This window comes from Crocuta crocuta, unplaced genomic scaffold (genome assembly GCF_008692635.1).
Source record: "Crocuta crocuta isolate KB4526 unplaced genomic scaffold, BGI_CrCroc_1.0 scaffold128, whole genome shotgun sequence".
In the NCBI taxonomy this organism is placed as follows: Eukaryota; Metazoa; Chordata; class Mammalia; order Carnivora; family Hyaenidae; genus Crocuta; species Crocuta crocuta.
In genome coordinates this window covers 4,813,238-4,833,886 of record NW_027532232.1, presented here as the reverse complement: position 1 = coordinate 4,833,886, position 20,649 = coordinate 4,813,238, and the positions used below count along the sequence as shown (strand labels likewise).

General features: G+C 42.6%; 1 protein-coding gene across 1 annotated transcript; it reads left to right on the top strand.

Annotated features, from left to right (window-relative positions):
- The first annotated feature begins 4,448 nt into the window (after positions 1 to 4,448).
- On the top strand, positions 4,449 to 19,409 carry ZNF786 (zinc finger protein 786). The gene is made up of 4 exons (XM_077778022.1): positions 4,449 to 4,537; positions 10,362 to 10,488; positions 15,004 to 15,156; positions 16,645 to 19,409. The coding sequence occupies exons 2-4, from the start codon at positions 10,455 to 10,457 to the stop codon at positions 18,702 to 18,704; spliced, it is 2,247 nt and encodes a 748-aa protein (XP_077634148.1). The 5' UTR covers positions 4,449 to 4,537; positions 10,362 to 10,454; the 3' UTR covers positions 18,705 to 19,409.
- Positions 19,410 to 20,649: the final 1,240 nt, after the last annotated feature.

Here is a 20,649-nt window from a genome sequence, read left to right as displayed (position 1 = left end):
AACGGGTGCATTGGAGTCTGGAGGTCGCGCTAGGCTCCGAGTGTAAGGTCTGGACCCTGGACGGAGCCGGTGGCCGCCGGGGGTCGTACGTGGCCCCACTCCCGAACATGCTGAGCGTGGACCAGGCCGACCCAGCAGCGGGCCCTGCCTGGGCCGGGGGTGCCCGGGCGTGGCCGGGGGCTGCCAAGGGAAAGGCGAGAAACGGGTCTGGTACTCACGATGGGTGTTAAAGCTCAGCCAATTTCACATGGCAGTTACTGAATTCAGAACAATTTTTTAAATTTTTTTAAAAATTTGTGAAGGAGAGAGCGAGACAGAATGTGAGCGCCGGAGAGGCAGAGAGAGAGGGAGGCAACGGGCTCCAGGCTCTCCGCTGTCCGCACAGAGCCCGACGCGGGGCTTGAACCCAGGGACCATGACATCATGACCTGAGCCAAAAGCAGATGCTTAACCGACTGAGCCACCCAGGCACCCCCAGAACAAGTGTTTTTAAAACATTTAAGATTCTGGGTGGTTGAAATGATGGCTGACAGCGGCTTGGATACAATATTCACCTGCTAACGTTTATGTTGAGTGTAAGAAGGAAGACGGGTCAGAGGAATAGAATAGGATATGAAAATCTAAGCAGAATACAATGTTACAGTAATACTTAGCAGTTTTTGACTAATATTTTTTGTAATTGAGGTTTAGAAGGAATGGCCATTTATTATGTTTTTTAATATAATAAAAAACAAACTTACATACTTTCATAGTGAGCATTTTTTCTGATTACTAAATGAATTCGTGAGGTTATTTCAAAATAGCATTAATAGTCTCGGCTTAGAAAACAGAATTCCTTGGATTAAGTATTCCAAAGACATGCAACACTTTCATGGAGAAATCTAAATAAATAGGAGCTAGCCAGGCCCATAGGTGGAAAGACCAAATACAGTAAAAGATGGCACCTTTCTTCCAAGTTAATATGTAAATATACTGCAGTTTTAGCAGAATGGCAGTAAGATTTTTGTGAATTTAGATAAGCAGATTTTCAATTTCATTTGGAAAAATAAAGATCAAAAATATCATTCTGAAAAAAGAACGAGGAAAGGGGAATTGCTCTAGCAGATAATAAAACTTATTATAAGCCCATAGAATTAACAGTGTTATTTTGTGCAGAGGTAGACACACAGAGCAGTGGGGACCAAAAGAGAACCCAGAGGCAGACTGTTGAGTTGAACAGCGTCTCCCGAAGATTCATGTCCTTTCTGGATCTTCACATTGTGACCTTATTTAGAAGTAAGGTGGTTGCAGATGTAATTGGTTAAGAGAAGATGGTACTAGAGTAGGGTAGGTTCTTAATCCCATGTGATATCTTTGTAGGAAGAGGCACGGAGACCGAGACACACACGCGGAGAACGCTCCATTACAGCAGAGACAGAGATTGGAGTCATGCAGCTTTTAAGTCAAGAAATGTCAGGGATCAGGCGCCTGGGTGGCTCAGTCGGTTAAGCGTCCGACTTCGACTCGGGGCATGATCTCACAGTCCGTGGGTTCAAGCCGTACGTGGGGCTCTCTGCTGACAGCTCAGAGCCTGGAGCCTGCTTCAGATTCTGTGTCTCCCTCTCTCTGCCCTTCCCCCACTCATTTTCTGTTTCTCTCTGTCTCTCAGAAATAAACATTGAAATTTTTTAAAAAGAAAATATTACATTCCAGGTAAAATTTAAAATATAAACATGAAAAGTAAAACTTAAGCCTTTTGGAAGAAAATTTAGAATATCTTTGTAAACTAGATGTAGAAAATTTTCTTAAAACACAGAAAATTTGAGATCTGTCCATGTTGATGTATACAGAACTGATTTATTTTAACTTTGTGTCATGTTCCATTGTCTGAATATGTCACAATTTTTAATCCGTTCTTTTATCCATTGACCATTTGCTTTCACTTCTGTGAACTGACCGTTCAGATCCTTTACCTAGATTTTTTACTGGGTCACTTGTCCTTTTCATTTCTAGGATTTCTTTTCTTTTTTTTAAGTTTATGTATTTTGAGAGAGGAAGAGCGAGAGAGAGCGCACAAGCAGGCGAGGGACAGAGAGGGAGAGGGAAAATCCCACAGAGGCTCCACGTCAACAGCACAGAGCGTGACGCAGGGCTCAAGAAAAAAATTGATACAAAGTTAAAAGATAAGACATGAGGCACCTGGGTGGCTCAGTAGGTTGAGCATCCGACTTCAGCTCAGGTCATGATCTCTTGGTTTGTGAATTTGAGCCCTCTAGGGCGTAGGGCTCTCTACTGTCAACACAGAACCTTCTCTGGATCCTCTGTCCCCTTCTCTCTCTACCCCTCCCATGCTCATTCTCTCTTCCCCTCAAAATAAATAAATAAACTTCAAAAAATAGAAAAAATAAACGATAAAACATACACAAGGAGAAAGTATTTGTAACNCAAAATAAATAAATAAACTTCAAAAAATAGAAAAAATAAACGATAAAACACAAGGAGAAAGTATTTGTAATCTAATTTAGTCAACAATTAGTCAATATACAAGTTATATAAAGAAATTCTAGAAATGAGGAGCACCTGGGGGCCTCAGTCAGTTGAGCATCTGACTCTAGGTTTTGGCTCCAGTCATGATCTCTGTGAGCTCAAGCCTTGCGTCCTGCTCTGCGCTGTTGACGTGGAGCCTCTTTGGGATTTTTCCTTCTCCCTCTCTCTGTCCCTCCCCTGCTTGTGCGCGTGCTCTCTCTCTCTCTCTCTCTGAAAATAAATAAACTTTAAAAAAAGAAAAGAAATCCTAGAAATGAAAGGACAAGTGACCCAGTAAAAAATCTAGGTAAAGGATCTGAACGGTCAGTTCACAGAAGTGAAAGCAAATGGTCAATGGATAAAAGAGTGGATTAAAAATTGTGACATATTCAGACAATGGAACATGACACAAAGTTAAATCAGTTCTGTATATATCAACATGGACAGATCTCAAAATGTTGAATGAAAAACCCAAGCTGCAGCATACTAAAGCATTTGTGCATAAAAGACAAAGTAATATTTATAGATATGTATGTGTATTTAAAAATTAAAAACATGAATTGAAAAGTTACATACAATAATGTTTACTTCTTGGAAGAGAGAAGAGGACTGAGTATAAGATATTGAAGGGGCATTTCGGTGGCTCAATCTGTTGAGCTCCCAGCGCTTGATTTTGACTGTGGTCATGATCTCACAGTTTGTGAGATTGAGCCACAAGTTGGGCTCCGTGCTAACAGCGTAGAGCCTTCTTGGGATTTTCTTTCTGCCCCTTCCCCATGGCCATTCTCTCTTTCAAAATAAATTTGGGGCACCAGGGTGGCTCAGTCAGTTAAACATCTGACTTCGGCTCAGGTCATGATCTCGTAGTTTGTGGGTTCGAGCCCAGCGTCGGGCTCTGTGCTTGACTGCCAGCTCAGAGCCTGGAGCCTGCTTCGGATTCTGTGTCTCCCTCTCTCTCTGACCCTCCCCTACTCATGCTCTCTCTGTCTCTCTCTCTCAGAAATAAATAAAAACATTAAAATAAATAAATTCATATTTTTAAAAAATGATAGGTCACCTGGGTGGCTCAGTTGGTTAAGCATCTGACTTGATTTCAGCCCAGGTCACGATCTCATTTTTGGAAGACCGAGCCCCGCATTGGGACTAATAATTTGGGATTATTAGCTTGGGATTCTCTCTCTACCCCTCCCCTGCTCATCCAGGTGTGTGTGTGTCTCTCCCTCTCTCTTTCTCTCTCAAAATAAATACACTTTAAAAAATAAATTTTAAAAAGATTTTTTTTAATGTTTTANAGCACAGAGCCCGACGCGGGGCTCAAACCCACGAACCGCGAGATCATGACCTAAGCCGAAGTCGGACGCTCAACTGACTGAGCCACCCAGGCGCCCCTTAAAAAGATTTTTAAAAATATTGAAGAAGAACTAAAGACTTGAGTTTCATCTGTCATATTTTATTTCATTCAGAGGAAATCTGAAGAAAAATGTTAAGTTGTTAAATCAATAGTATACTGATAACAATCAGGATACTTGTTATAATGTTCTAATTTTCTGAATCTTAAACTTCTGAAAATTAAAGGAATACTGAAGGCTTTTTAAGCATTTCTTGAAAACATTTTTNAGTAAGGAATTTAATCAGAAGAGAATAAGTATATTTTAAGCAAAAACATGCGTTCATTTCTTCTATAATACATCACAGCATTTCTAAAAATCACAGTGGAATGCAACATCATGTAATAAAAACCACAGCTTACCGGAGGAATGGTGTTTAGACACAAAACACCTAAAAAGTTTGTCAGAGACATGTTAAAAAGAAAAGCTAGGAACCTAATAAAAACACACCCTTAAGCATGTTACATTATAAAAAAATAAACAAACTCTTAAAAACTGCCTGAAATTTGCTTATGGAAGTGGGTCGAAGNCCACGAGATCATGACCTAAGCGAAAGTCGGACGCCCAACCAACTAAGCCACCCAGGCGCCCCCAGAGGGAAAGTTTTAACACCAGGTTTGGATGGGTCCGGCTCATAAAACAGGGTAATCTGAGGAAGCTGGTGGATTCTTGAAGGGTATGTGTGTGGGCGTGTTTTGTATATTCCTTCTCATCTCTCTTTGGCAACCTGGCACAGTTACCCTTGCCGCTGCTGACATTCTGTAACTGGATAATTTGTGTTGTGGGGGGCGATCTTGCTCACTGTAGGATGTTTATCAGTATCCACTAGATGCAAGTAGCAATCCCTGCTCAATCCTAATAAAAATGTCTCCAGACATTGCCAGACGTCCTTTGTGGGGTCAGATTTTCCTAATGTAGAACCGACCGAGAGTTTTTCGCTGACAGAATTGCATATAAGCAAGTATAAAATTTTGTGACAAATTATTATTATTATTATTTTTTAATGTTTGTTTGTTTTTGAGAGAGAGAACATGAGCAGGGGAGGGGCAGACAGACAGAGACACAGAATCCGAAGCAGGCTCCAGGCTCTGAGCTGTCAGTATAGTCTGAATCGGGGCTTGAACTCATGGTCCATAAGATCATGACCTGAGCTGAAGTCGAATGCTCAATGTACTGAGCCACCTAGGTACCCAATTTTATTATTTCTTTATCAATTATGTTAGGACAAATTCACATCTTAAAAACATAGCAGAAATGAAACTTAATTTCTGATTTAAGTGTAAAAGAATTATTAGATTTTTAAAAATGTAAATCTAAGTTTCATATTCAGTATAACAAAAAGATGAGTAAAAATAAAAGCTGAAACAAGCTGTACTTTAATACCCATAGGAAATAAACACATGGCAGAACATCGGGAGTTAAAACTGAAATAAAGGAAACAACAGAGGCCTCTTGGGTGGCCCAGTTGGTTGAACCTCTGACTCGATTTCAGCTCAGGTCATGATCTCGTAGTTTCTTGAGTTCCAGCCCCACATCAGGCTCTGTGCTGACAATGGGGAACCTGCTTGGGATTCTCTCTTCGTCTCTCTCTGCCACTTCCTCGCTTGTACTCTCTGTCTCTCTCAAATAAATTTTTTAAAAACTTAAGAAAGCAATAGGGGCTCCTGGCTGGCTCAGTCATTGGGACATGTGACTCTTGATCTCAGGGTTGTGAGCTCAAGCCCCACATTGGGTGTAGAAATTACCTGAAAAGAATAAAAGTCTTGGGGCGCCTGGGTGGTTCAGTCGGTTAAGCGTCCGACTTCGGCTCAGGTCATGATCTCACGGTTTGTGGGTTCGAGCCCTGCATCAGACTCTGTGCTGACAGTTAGCTCAGAGCTTGGAGCCTGTTTCAAATTCTGTGTTTCTCTCTCTCTGACCCTCCCCTGCTTACCCTGCCTCTCTCTCTCTCTCTCAGAAATAAATAAAACATTAAAAAAAGTCTTAAATGTAACTTTATTTTTTTTTTAAGCAGACTTTTTTTTTTTAATAGTTTATTGTCAAATTAGTTTCCACATTAAATGTAACTTTAAAAAGAGAAAAGGAAACAGAATTTGCATTTAATGTAGAGTATTTTAACAAATATATAATTTACATGCTTCTTGTTATAAACCTTAGATACATGTTATCATCACTAGTATTCAACATCATTCCAGCCAATACAATAAGAAGAAGAAGAAATTATAGGCTTAAATAGTCAAAAGAAATGTTTATTTGCAGATCTCTTTCTCTGTATAGATACTAAAAGGTAATCAACTAAAGTGTTAGGCAACATGGGAATTCATTTCTAGAATAAACACAAAAATTAGCTTCCCAATTTTTCATAATTAGAAAATTTAGTGGGAAAAAAACCCCAAACATGGTAGCAACAAAAACTCTACAGTCCCTAGGAATGAGCCTATTCAGAATAATGTAAAATCTGTATGAAGAAAACTAATTTTACTAAAGCACATAAAAATGTCTAGAAAGATGAGAGAAATGTTCTTCCCAAATTAATATATCAAGCATATTCCTATCAGAATCCCATTAGAATTTGTATAAATTTGACAAAATACCTTTCCTTTTTATGTAGAAGAGAAAACAGACAAGAAAAGTCAAGACATTGTCCTGTGTGAAATGATGGAGTGCGGTTGTTGATGGCCATGACCACTTAAAAGGCAAAATATCTAATAAAACTGTAAGAATTAAACTGCGATATTGGAGCAAAAATGGATTCAAGTATAAATGAAAGCTTCATTAATGAAGAATGATCCCAAATCAATGGTGAAAGAATAGACTGTTCAAGGGGCGCCTGGGTAGCTTAGTCGGTTAAGCGTCCGACTTTCGCTTAGGTCATGATCTCGCGGTTCGTGGGTTCGAGCCCCGCGTCGGGCTCTATGCTGACTGCCAGCTCAGAGCCTCGAGCCTGTTTCAGTCTGTGACTCCCTCTGTCTCTGAAGGCAAAATATCTAATAAAACTGTAAGAATTAAACTGCGATATTGGAGCAAAAATGGATTCAAGTATAAATGAAAGCTTCATTAATGAAGAATGATCCCAAATCAATGGTGAAAGAATAGACTGTTCTTTAAGTTTTGTGATAACTGAATATCCACTTGGAAAAAGAATTATATTCCTCCCTGTTATGTTACACATAAGTAGGTTCCATATGGAAAAAAAGGTCTAAGTCTAATGAAAGTTATAAGAATGTTATGAAGAATTTAAGAATATTTTATAATCATAGAATAGGAAAAGTTTTCAAGATATTAAACCCTAAAGCCACAAAAGAGGTTCTCCTGAAAAAGTATAATAATATAAGAATAAAGCAGTGTGGAAGAGGGAGAAATTATCTTTGAAAATTTTTACTGTATCCCACCATAAGCTTAATAGGATTGACAAACAATATGTTACAGTAATTGGATACAGACTAAGTTTACAAAACTCAGTAACTTCTTTTATTTTTTTCTTTTTTAAAAAAAAAAAATTTTTAATGTTTTAATTTCTAGGAGAGAGAGAGAGACAGTGTGAGCAGGGGAGGGTCAGAGAGAGAGAGGGAGTCACAGACTCTGAAACAGGCTCCAAGCTCTGGGCTGGCAGTCAGCACAGAGCCCGATGCGGGGCTCAAACCCACAAACCACGAGATCATGACCTAAGCGAAAGTCGGACGCCCAACCGACTAAGCCACCCAGGCGCCCCTCAGTAACTTCTTTTATTTTCATTTTTTATTTTTTTTTTAAATGTTTTTTATTTATTTCTAGGAGAGAGAGAGGGAGAGACAGCGTAAGCAGGGTAGGGTCAGAGAGAGAGGGAGTCACAGACTGAAATAGGCTCCAGGCTCTGAGCTGGCAGTCAGCACAAAGCCCGACGCGGGGCTCGAACCCACGAACCGCGAGATCATGACTCATTTCAAATGGCACCCCAAAAGGGGTGATCTTACTTCCAGTTGTTGGAAAGACCACAGAATACCAGAAATAAAGTTAATAAAAAGGACTCCGAACATTTATGAAGAAGAGAATTAAGTCATTAAGGTTAGCAGGCGGGACCAAATAAATGGAAGGTAGAACATGTTCCTAGGTGAGGTCAGTCCTTCCTAAATCCATATGTACGGTGAATGGAGTCCGAACTGAATCCCAATGCACTTTTTATTGTTGGATGAAACAGTTTTGGAGTTTATGAGGAAGAACAAATATCCAGAAATTTACAGCAGTAACTTGGAAACGAATGTGAAGTGAGGGTGAGACTTGTCATCCCAGGATTACAGTATTGCACAGGTACCGTAACCAGATAGGTAAACAAAGTATAAGAGAATATATAGATTCACATATTTATGAAAATCCAATATATGCAAAGATTAGTTGGCAGTCCAATCTAAGGAGAAAGGATGGCATATTTAAAGGTGTGGGATTGGCTCTCCGTATGTATCAAAGATGCCAATCTCATCTGGAAAATTTTCTTTGGTTTATTTATTTTTATTTATTTTTTTTAAGTACTTTATTGTCAAGTTGGTTTCCATATAACACCCAGTGCTCATCCCCACAAGTGCCCTCCATGCTGATTTATTTTTTTTTTAGTATTTACTTATTTATTTTGAGAGAAACTGTGCGAGCAGGAGAGGGGCACAGAAAGAGAATCCCAAGCAGGCTTTCCACTGTCAGCACTGAGCTCGATGCAGGGCTCCATCTCATGAACTGTGAGATCATGACCTGAGCCAAAATCAACAGCCAGAACCTCAATGGACTGAGCCACCCAGGTACCCCTCATCTATAGAATTAAATTGCAAATCTAAGGACAAAAAATATTAGTAGAATATTTGTATAACTTTTTGATATGGAGGACACTTAAAAAGCTGGAAACCATGGGGGCACCAGGGTGGCTCAGTCTCACATTCTGTCTCTCTCAAAAACAAATATTAAAGGGGCGCCTGGGTGGCTTAGTCGGTTAAGCGTCCGACTTTCGCTTAGGTCATGATCTCTCAGTTCGTGGGTTTGTGCCCCGCGTCGGGCTCTGTGCTGACTGCCAGCTCAGAGCCTGGAGGCTGCTTCAGTCTGTGACTCCCTCTCTCTCTGACCCTCCCCTGCTCACGCTGTCTCTCTCTCTCTCTCCTAGAAATAAATAAAACATTAAAAAATTAAAAAAAAAACCAAATATTAAAAAACAATTTTTTTTAATTTAAAAAAGCTGGAAACTATGGAAAAGACTGACAGATCAAATAAAAGGCTCAAAATGCTCTATTTGGCAGAAGATCAAATCCATACAAACGACTGGGGGAGAAAATGTTTGCTAGTCAATAAAAGGATGATTAACCCTAATATAAAGAAGTCCATTCAAATTATACAAGTCCATGAGAATGTTGAGCAAAGGATGTGAACAGACGTACAAAGATACTGGAATGCCCCCACACCCAACAAGTATGAAAAGAATGTTAAGCCTCACAAATGAATATAAATTACAGCAATGAAATATAATTTTTTGCCCATGTAATGGGCAAAAAAATTTTTTTTAAAGTTTAAAAACATCCTGTGCTGGCAAAGGGGCAAAGAAGTAAGTCTCATTAGCAAAAGGGCAAAAGTGCTGGATTCTTTTTGGAAGGCAATCTAGTGGTATTTATTGAACTGAACATGTTTATACCTTCTGATTTAGTAGTTCCCCTTTTTATGCTTTATCTTACAGAGATAAAAGCCTTAGTATATCAGGAAGCATATCAGAGCATTGTTTGTCATTTATAAATGAAATGGAAACTATATGTCCCACCCATGGGGTATATGTAGCCATGCAATGGAATATAATGCAATTTGCAAAAATCTGGTTTTGCCTGTACACTATTGACCTGGAAAGATACCTGCGACATATTAAGTGAATAAAGTTACACAGTGGTTTATTCCCACTTTCATTTTTAAAAGAAGAAAAATATTCTATACATATGCACATACAGCTCGAACGGGCATAAGTAACCATGGAAGGTGTAGCAGTTAACAAAACCACGTGGTTGGAATAGGGGGAGGAGCAGTTCTCGAGGAAGCTGCTGAAATACACAAAAACAGGGTCCACTACAAAAAAAGTTTTATGTCTTTATTTTATTTTGAGAGACAGATAGCAAGCAGGGGAGCAGAGAGAGAGTGAGACAGAATCTGAAAGTCTCCAGGCTCTGTGCTGTCAGCACAGAGCCCAATGCGGGGCTCAAACCCATGGATTGTGAGATCATGACCTGAGCCGAAGTCGGATGCTTAACCGACTGAGCCACCTAGGCGCCTCTACAAAAATCTTTTATATTGATGAAAAGCAGGGGTGCCTGGTTGCCCAGTGGGTAGCAGGTGATTCTCGATCTCAGGGTTCAGAGTTCAAGCCCTATGTTGAGGGTAGCTTTGTACTTGAACAAGAAAGAAAATAAATTGATGAGAAGGAGCTGAAATCATTTTGAAGCAATAATGACTGTATTATGTCTGTAATTTCAGTTACCTCTGACTTTTGAAGATGTTGCCATTTATTTCTCTGAGCAAGAATGGAAGAGTCTGGAGGCGTGGCAGAAGGAGCTTTACAAGCATGTAATGAGAACCAATTATGAGATTCTTGTTTCTCTAGGTGAGAAGTGCTTGATTTTGTGGGTGGGTCATCGAACTGGGCCTGAAAGAGGTCTTGGCCACTTAATTCTGTTTTTTAGGTGTCCAGATTTCTCAGAAATTAACTCAGAAAAGTATATATATATATATATATATTTTTAACCCAGAGTCCTGTGTTAACACTTCTGCAGGCACTGTTCATCCTTATTCCTGGGTAGATACTGTCACATGAGACTATTTAAGACTGTTTGATGTGTGGTGGTCAGAGGTGACCAAATACATCAGGAATCAAGACTTTTAGTCATACTCACAGAGTGCCAGGATATCCATACAGGAGCACTCCTAGCTCATATCCATAACATACCCATATTATCTTTACCCTAGAGTGTTTCTACTTGTCATCTATTAAAGTGGAGTCTGTATAACTCAGAAAAGCTACAATATTTCCCTGCAGTGAGATTTTGTAAGGCTCTATCCTGAGATGTTTAACAGGGGCTATCTCTGCCTGGTTATTGTAATAAGTGTTCTTTTTAAGTTGTTTTGGTTTTTTTTTTTTAATTATTTTTTTTCTTTTAACATGTTTTCTTTTTTTTTTTTTTTTTTTAACATTTATTTANGGCGCCCCTAACATTTATTCATTTTTGAGAGACAGAGACAGAGTGTGAGCAGGGGAGGGGCAGAGAGAGGGAGACACAGAATCAGAAGCAGGCTCCAGGCTCTGAGCTGTCAGCACAGATCCCAACATGGGGCTTGATCTCACAAACGGTGAGATCATGACCTGAGCCGAAGTCAGACACTTAACCTACTGAGCCACCCAGGCGCTCCATGGGTGTTCTTTTTAGTCTTCTTCCTTACTTGGTCTTTATATGTATTTTTAAATTTATCAAATGTGGTTTTTAAAAATCAGTCTGTTCAGAGAAGTGTCAGTTGAATGATAAAGTCTCTGCTTCATCCACACTCCTGCACTCAGTTCATTCCCCAAGGCAACCACATCTAACTTTTTCTGTTTTAGTTCTTACTCTGGTTTCCTCCAATCTAACTATCATGCTTACATCTCGATTTCTTGATTTATTGCATTTAGACAGCATTAACTCATTACTGTGAAAAATGAGGCATTCACTCATATGATCTTTCTTCTATCTCCTTTTTTCCCTTTTCTCCAAATTTTGAGGGTTTTTTTCCATGCTTTTATTGGCTAACTTTATAATTTAAATAATAAACTTCTAGACCATGTCCCATCAACTTCATATTAGATTTCTTGATTCCTTCAGTGTATGAAGATACGGTGATTAGTTCTCCTGTACTTTGTGTCACCTCTCCTGCCAGCTCTCAACAGCCATACCATTTCCTTTCTATCGTAAGGTTTCTAATACTTTCTATTCTATTCCTTTACTATAATTAAGTTTTCTAAGCTTTACATATAGAGTGTTGTTTCTAAAACATATATTCTAAGATATTACATATTTTTATTTTTACTGAAGAACGAATTAAAGTAATTGAATCTATAGAGAAAGAAAGATAATTTTATTATCATCCACCCTGTTCCACCCAGAAAGAATGTTCCAAACATCAGGATTAAATGGATGCGAAGTGGTATATCATTGTGGTTTTGATTTGAATTTCCTCAACAGCTAATCATGGTAAACATCTTTTCATTTGTATATCTTCTTAGGAGAAATATCTGTTCAAATACTTTGCCTATTTTTTTTTTTTAATGTTTTATTTATTTCCAGGAGAGAGAGAGAGAGAGACAGCATGAGCAGGGGAGGGTCAGAGAGAGAGGGAGTCACAGACTCTGAAACAGGCTCCAGGCTCTGAGCTGGCAGTCAGCACAGAGCCCGACGCAGGGCTCGAACCCACGAACCACGAGATCATGACCTAAGCGAAAGTCGGACGCTTAACCGACTAAGCCACCCAGGCGCCCCTACTTTGCCTATTTTTAAACTGGTTTATTTGTGGTTTTATTATTGAGTTTTAAGAGTTCTCTACTGGTAGGGTGCCTGGGTGGCTCAGTCAGTTAAACATCTGACTATTGATCTCATCTCAGATCTTGATCTCAGGGTTGTGAGTTCAAGCCCTGTGTTGGGCCCCACGTTGAGCTATTAAGAAAAAAAAAGAGTTCTCTATTTGTTCTGGATACTAGACCCTTATCAGATATATGATTCACAGATAATTTTCTCACATTCTATGAGTTTTCTCTTCACTTTTTTTTTTATTTAAAAAATTAAAAAAAAATTTTAAATTATTTGTTCCTGAGAGAGAGAGAGAGACAGCATGAGCAGGGTCAGAGAGAGACGGAGACACAGAATCTGAAACAGGCTCCAGGCTCTGAGCTGGCAGTCAGCACAGCGCCCAACATGGGGCTCGAACCCACGAACTGTGAGATCATGCCCTGAGCTGAAGTCAGACACTTACCCGACTGAGCCACCCAGGCGCCCCTAATTTTTTAAATTTTTTGAGAGAGCGAGCAAGTGCGTGTACATGAGTCGGGGAGGGGCAGAGAGAGGGGAAGGACAGAGGATCCCAAGCAGACTCCGAGCTGTTTTTTGACCTCTCTTCTCAGGAACCTTGAGATCATGACCTGAACCCAAAGTTGGATGCTCAACTGAATGAGCAACCCAGGTGCCCCTGTTCACTTTCTTGATGATATCCTTTGAAGCACAAAAGTTTGCAATTTTCATGAAGTCCAGCTTCTTTTTCTTGTGTTGTTTGAGCTTTTGCTGTCATACTTAAGAAACCATTGTCTAATCCAAAGTCACAAAGATTCACTCCTATGTTTTCTTCTAAGAGGTTTATAGTTTCATTGCTTACATTTAGGTCTTTGATCCCTTTTGAATTAATTTTTGTGTATGACGTGAAGTAGGGATCCAACTTCTTTTCATATGGATATCCAGTTGCCCCAATACCATTTGTTAAAAAGTCTTCCCCCCATTGAATTCTCTTGGCACTCTTTTGGAAAATCAGTTTGCCATAAATGTAGAGGTTTATTTGTGGATTCTCAATACTGTTTCATTGATCTATATATGTTTGTCTTTTTTATTACCATTACTTTTAGGATCAATTTGTCAATTTCTAAAAGAAAAAAAGCAGATGGGATTTAGGGAATATTGTCATTTTAACAATATTAATGGTTCCTATTCATGAACATGGGATGTCTTTCCATTTATTTGTGACAAAAATTCTTTCAACAATATTTTATAGTTTTTATTATATAAGTCTTGGATTTCTTTTATTAAATTTATTCCTCAGTGTTTTATTCTTTTTGGTATTATTATAAATTGAATTGTTTTCTTCAATTTATTTTATTTATTTTTTAATAATAAATAGTTTATTTTTTTGAAAATTGAACAATAAATTGTTGAATAATTGAAACAATAAATTGTTTTCTTCAATTCATTTTATTTTATTTATTTTTTAATTCTATTAAAGTTTATTTATTCATTCTGAGAGAGAGAGCCCAAGCTGGGGAGAGGCAGAGAGAGAGAGGGAGAGACAATACCAAGCAGGCTCTACACTGTCAGCGCAAAGCCCAATGTGGAGCTTGAACTCACAAGACTGTGAGATCATTACCTGAGCCAAAGTTGGACACTTAACTGACTGAGTCACCCAGGCTTTACTTTTGGAAAAATACTTTTATTTTAAAGGATGCTGGGATTTCAGCAGATGAAGATTGAGAATAGGTGTATTGATTTAAACAAAAGATAATGATTCCATTTCTCATGAGGGCAATCTTAGGATTCTTTTGGGATTGAAGTCAGATTTCAGAGGGCAAGGAGGAATCTAGAACAGAGCGGTCTGTCTCCACATGTATTATACCACTCTGACATTTCATTCTTGGGGCAGACATTACCCAGCTTACCCTCTTTCTCTGATTGGAACCATAACTGATCTCCCTTTAGGCATCTGTCAAGCATACTTTAGGTTCTGTCAAATATATTTTATGGAAAGAAAGTTTTACTTGAAAATAAATAAAGTAAATATTTCTTTTGGGAAATGGGAGTCATATAGTAGAGAATCTTATAAGTATTTTCATCTGCTTATTCACTGCTTACAACCCTTTTTATTCTAACAGAACTCTACCCATGTTTAGGGTCGTGATTAGCACTGTCACCAGAGAACTTCTGACAGTATTTTAGCTGGAGCTACCTACTTTGAAATTTCCTAGGACAGGCATTCCAGTTCTTATTTTTCCATCTCCTACTCTTCCCATGGTGTCTCCAGGGCTGTTCCACCATTCTCAAAGCATCCTACTAGTGATTTTTATGAAACCCATGACTAAATACATATTGCTAGACATATGGGGACCGAGACAGGATTTAAACAGTACAACTGATTTAGCAGGTCCAGACAGATTAGGAAGAACTTTTAGGATGTGTGGGCAGTTTTACTCCTCTTTGTGTAAACCTATAATCTATTTTTGACATCTCTTCTCCTACATTTTCGCAGAAATATATTTTAAACATTTAAAACCAACTCAGTGTGCTTTAAATTTAGTGCTCAAAGAAACCAAACTACCCTGTCTGACTTCTTTGCACAGATGATGGACTTTCCAAACCAGAACTAATATCATGGATTGAACAGGGGAGAGATTTCTTCAAGAACTGGGGAGAATCACAGAAATCAGGAAACATAATTTGCTCTTCAGCTGATCTGCATTTTGATCCGGTTGTTGAGGGACATCTGTTTTGGCGTGAGTATTGAGAAATTAGAGCCTTTTCCTTAAGGCACCACATTCAGGTGACTTCGTTCCCGTTCTCTGATCTTGTCTTCCTGTCTGGCTAGCCTGAGGCTTGATGTCTGGCATATTCTAGAGAAAGGCAGTAAAGCACAGTGGTTAGGAGTGTGGGTCCTGGACTCTGAGTCTGGATCTTGCCTTTTCCGGGTCTGCTTGGGTAAGTTATTCAACCTCCCGATATTGCAATTTCCTGGCCTATGAAATGAAAATGATAAAAGGACCTACATTACAGGTTTAAATAGGTTAACATATATAAAGTGTTAAAATACCGGGCACACAGGAAGAGCTCAGTAAATGGGCACTATAGTTCGTAGGCAGGGCGGTGTGGGGCAGGCTGGTAGTGGGAATCCGAGACTGGTTATCTAAATCCTAGTGATCAGATTTGCTTCTTTCCTGTCTGGGAACTGTTGTCTCTACTTGAACACCTAAAATTTAGCTCTCCTCTGTTGTTTATTATTATGGTAGGAGAGTCTGAAATTTTTCGATTCTTAAAAGTCAGCATTAAAGTATGGGATGAGAAAACCAATGGGAGCATCATTCCAAGAAATGTGTTCAGTTTGCTTAGTTTGTTGCTGCTGCTTTCTGGACAGTAAAGGAGTTTTGCTTTACAGATTCTTTCACTTTTTACCATCTGTTATCAATTCTTCCAAGAAACATTTTTAAAAGGTTGGTGGGAATAGGGGTGAGGAGGGGGGAATAGAGCCCAGGCCCTGGTGCCTAGCCTGAGGGACAGCCCCTGGGTCACATGGGACCATGGTGTTAGGGTCTATTAGTGATACTGTCATCATCTTGACCACAGAAACCCCTCCACATCCAAACGGCACAAGATGGATGGTCCTGTAGTCATAATGGTGGTGAGCACTTGTGGGGTGTGCAGTATGCCAGACACATGCTCAACAAATGCAGGAACTCACTTAATAATCATGACAATCATATGTCCTGTTGTTTCCCTGTTTCTAGGAGAGAAGGAACCAAAGCCAAGAGAGATTAACTTGACAGAGGCTATACAGCAGAGAGGTGGGATTTAAACCCAGACAGTCTGATTCCAGAGCTTAGGCCCTATTAAGACCTATAGTTTCTTTTTTTTTTTAAGTTTTATTTATTTATGTAATCTCTATACCCAACGTGGGGCTCAAACTGATGACCTTGAGATCAAGAGTGGCATGCTCTTTGGACTGAGCCAGCCAAGCGCTCCTGTATTTTCCTCTTTTAAGATAGTTGTTTTGTTTTGGTTTGGTTTGGTTTTGGTTTAGTTTCAGCAGACTCTCAGCAAACTCCTAATCACTAAATGGAACCACAATGAAATGTCCTTGGTTGTGGAGCTCCGTGGTAGCTGGGTTCCTAGGCCACTAGAGTCACTGTTACTGCTCCCTTCCTGGTGACATAAACCTTTAGTCATGACACAAACAGGAATACTGACTGAATTTTTGTTCTCCATTTCAGGAAGCCAGCAAGCTGTGAATTCAGGAGAAGCTAAATGCCGGTTCCAAGGAGATGCCCTACACGGCCAGTGCTCCTCTGAACCGTCACTAGGAGAAAGGGCCGGTGCTTCCCTCAGGCCTGCTGGGAGCATCGCCCTCATGAACCCACACGGACATGACACCCGGGCTCCAATTCCAGTAGTCCCCAGCTGCAGGGAACCTACCCAGAGAGAAGGCACCCCAAGTCCCAGAACTCTGGGTCCCCCTGCCTTCCAGGAGGTCCCCTCTTGGGAGGGCACCCAACACCCTCGCGCTGTCTGTGAGGAAAGCTTTTGGAAGAAGAACCACTTAGAGAAGCACCAGAGGAGCCACTTGAGGGACCAGCCGTGTAGGCCCTGGAAGAAATTAAGCAAACAGGCTGATCCACAGCAACAGCGGAGCATCGCTCAGGGCCAGAGGCGCTTCGGGTGTCACGACTGTGGGCGGAGCTTCCACCGGAAGCGGTATTTGCTCAGGCATCTGGCTGTACACGCGGGGACGAGCGCCCTGCAGGGCCCTGAATGTAAACTGTGCGGCCCGCACAGGCCGACCCTTCTCGGCCACCGCCTCCGGCACAGAGGGGAGAGGCCTTCCCAGTGCCCCGGATGTGACCAGCACGCTCTTCCGAAGGACAGCCTGCCGGCTCACCAGGGCCAGCCCAGCGCGGGGAGGCTGGGCTCCTGTGGAGAAGGCGACGGCTTCTTCGCAGGGCGGGGCAGCGTGGGCTCAGGAGGGAAGCCGGGGCCGTGGCCGGGGGCCGTGGCTGCTGTCCAGCACTGCCCTGCCGGGGAGATGCCCTTCTCCTGCCCCGAGTGCGGGGAGCGCTTCGCCTCGGGGCCCGAGCTCGCGAGCCACGTCCGGGTGCACGCGGGAGAGCAGCCCTTCCGCTGCGCGGAGTGCGGCGAGAGCTTCCGCCTGAGCGGCCTGCTGGAGCTCCACCAGCGCGTGCACGGCGGCGGCAGGCCCTTCTCCTGCGCCAAGTGCGGCAAGGGCTTCGCCAAGCGGTGCAAGCTCGCGGAACACGCCCGGGTGCACAGCGGGGAGAGGCCCTTCCGCTGCGCCCACTGCGGCCGGAGCTTCCGCCAGAGGGGACAGCTGCTGAGGCACCAGCGCCTGCACACGGACGAGAAGCCCTTCCGGTGCCCGGAGTGCGGGCTGAGCTTCCGCCTGCCGAGCATGCTCAGAGCGCACCGGCTGCGGCACGGCGGCGACCGGCCGTTCTCCTGCGGCGAGTGCGGCCGCGCCTTCGCGCACCGCTGCAAGCTCCGCGAGCACCAGAGAGTGCACAGCGGCGAGCGGCCCTTCCGCTGCGCCGAGTGCGGCAAGAGCTTCCGCCTCAAGGGCGTCCTGAAGGCCCACCAGCGCACCCACAGCAAGGAGCGGCCCTTCTCGTGCGCCGAGTGTGGCAAGGGCTTCACGCGGCAGTCCAAGCTCGCAGAGCACTTCCGCGTGCACAGCGGCGAGCGGCCCTTCCGCTGCGCCAGCTGCGACCGGAGTTTCCGCCTCAAGGGGCAGCTGCTCAGTCACCAGCGCCTGCACACGGGCGAGAGGCCCTTCCAGTGCCCCGAGTGTGGCAAGAGCTACCGCGTCAAGGCCGACATGAAGGCCCACCGGCTGCTGCACGGCGGCCAGATGCCCTTCTCCTGCGAGTGCGGCAAAGGCTTCGCCAAGCAGTCCAAGCTCGTCGAACACGTCCGGACGCACACGGGGGAGAAGCCCTTCCAGTGTCCCAAGTGCGACAAGCGTTTCCGCCTGAAGGCGCAGCTGCTCAGCCACCAAGGCCTGCACACAGGGGAGAGGCCCTTCCGCTGTCCCGAGTGTGATAAGAACTTCCGGGAGAAGGGACACATGCTGAGGCACCAGCGCATACACAGGCCCGAGAGGCCGTTTGCCTGTGGCGACTGTGGCAAGGGCTTCATTTATAAGTCGAAACTGGCCGAACACCTCCGAGTGCACGCCAAGGCCTACCGCGCCCCGAGCGAGCCTGACGTTAAGAAGAGGCTCAGCCAGCTGTTTGCAATGATCGAGGCTGACTGGAGTTGAGGCCGGGTAAGGGCGTCCAGAGTCTTCAGCAGACGACGTTGCCTGGGGATCCGCAGCCGCCACGGCGGAACCCGCGGGGAGACAGGTTTTAGGAACAGGGGCCCTTTTTTGAGCAAGAATGTAGCCCAAGTTAGGAGTATGAGAAAGCACAAAGGATTTTGTCGGTTAAAACACTGCCAGTTAAAGGCACCTGGGTGGCTCAAGTCAGTTGAGCATCCAACTCCAGATTTCGGCTCAGGTCGTGATCTCGGTTGGTGGGTTTGAGCCCCACATCTGGATCCGTGCTGACAGCCTGATCCTGCTTGGGATTCTCTCTTGCCCTTTATCTCTGTCGCTCCTCCACTCGTGTGCGCGGGCTTTCTTTCTCTCTCTAAAATAAGCAAACATTTAAAATATCACCAGTTCTATTTCCTATCCATTGATAAAAGAGATGTCTCTTCTTCCTACCATCTTAAGTGGTAATTTCCCCCCCAAATGCTAAGCTAGCTCTGAAATCCCAGCTTGAATTAAGACAGAAGGAAATCCAGTACTGTTCTGAAAGTTGAGATGGGGTGGCTATTAAATATCCGCTATACTCTTTTTCACAGTATGATCCCAAAGTGGGGGTTCAAGTATGTGTGAGTTTTGTTGCAGCCCTGATACAATGTTGAATTTGGTTTTGATTCATTGCTTTAAAACTGATAGCAATAAAACGAGTTCTCTGAATCTGGGTCTGTTTATGTGAATGCTGAGGCTTCACAGCATGTTCCATCGTGGTTATGTATATAGTTCTCCCTAAAAACTGATAATTTCATCAAAATTCGGTAATCTGAGTCGAAGAGATATAAAATGGAGGGTGCTAAGGGGCACCTGGGTGGCTTAGTCGGTTAAGTACCCAACTTCAGCTCCTGTCATGATCTCATAGTTCATGATTTTGAGCCCCACATCTGGCCCTCTGCTGACAGCTCAGAGCCTGGACCCTGCTTCAGATTCTGGATCTCCCTCTCTCTGCCCCTCCCTGACTCATGCTGTATCTGTCTCTCTCAGGATAAGTAATAAACTTTTAAAAAAGAATGAGAATCCAGGGAAAGGAGGTCTAAGGTTTTATGGGACAGGGAAAACAGGCCTTTAAGTCAGAATAAATTCTCGCGTGGTTTAAGAGTACTGTCTTTCCTCAAGTGGTGGGACACTAGGGGCGCCTGGGTGGCTTGGTTAAGCGTCCGACTTTCGCTTAGGTCATGATCTCGCGGTTCGTGGGTTCGAGCCCCGCGTCGGGCTCTGTGCTGACTGCCAGCTCAGAGCCTGGAGCCTGTTTCAGAGTCTGTGTCTCCCTCTCTCTGATCCTCCCCTGTTCACGCTGTCTCTCTCTATCCTAGAAATAAAATAAAAATATTAAAAAAAAAGTGGTGGGACACTAGCAAAGGTCATTGACAACATTAAAAGATTCTATCATTTAGGCAGGTTTACAGTCACTCAGGGCCACGGTGATGTCTGTTGTATTCATGGAGGAGCCAGCCTTCCGATGTATAGAGCTAGAGGGCCATGACCCTGCTGCAGGTGGATGCCTGTGGTGGGAGGCCTGACAGCAGGATGTGATCAGGAACCCAGGAGAGGTTTCATGGGAGACTGGAGGCCAGAGCCTCTCATTTGCTGTTCTCACCTGTTGCCTGATACAATTGCAGGATTTGACAGATGGTAAAAGAGAGTGTTCAAAATGGTGTTAAAAACTAGCGGTGCCTTGGAGGAAGTCAAGAAAAAGGGTAAGATCCAATTAAACCCAAGTACTCTTTTCAAGTCTTTTTAGAGTTTATATAGATATAAATATATATAAGGAATATAATAAACATATAGAGTAATTTATCATTCTAAATTCCAAATTTTAGCATTATACGGAGCAAGAAGAGTTTTTATTCCAATCTCTAATGTTACAGAGGAGGAAACCAAAGCTATAGTAAATGTCTCATCC

Bases quoted from the DNA above. Each gene is read 5' to 3' on its own strand.
- ZNF786 (XM_077778022.1), top strand. From the start codon at position 10,455: ATGAGAACCAATTATGAGATTCTTGTTTCTCTAG. The intron at 10,489-15,003 runs GTGAGAAGTGCT...TTCTTTGCACAG, and splicing joins TGAGATTCTTGTTTCTCTAG to ATGATGGACTTTCCAAACCA. The intron at 15,157-16,644 runs GTGAGTATTGAG...TCTCCATTTCAG, and splicing joins TGAGGGACATCTGTTTTGGC to GAAGCCAGCAAGCTGTGAAT.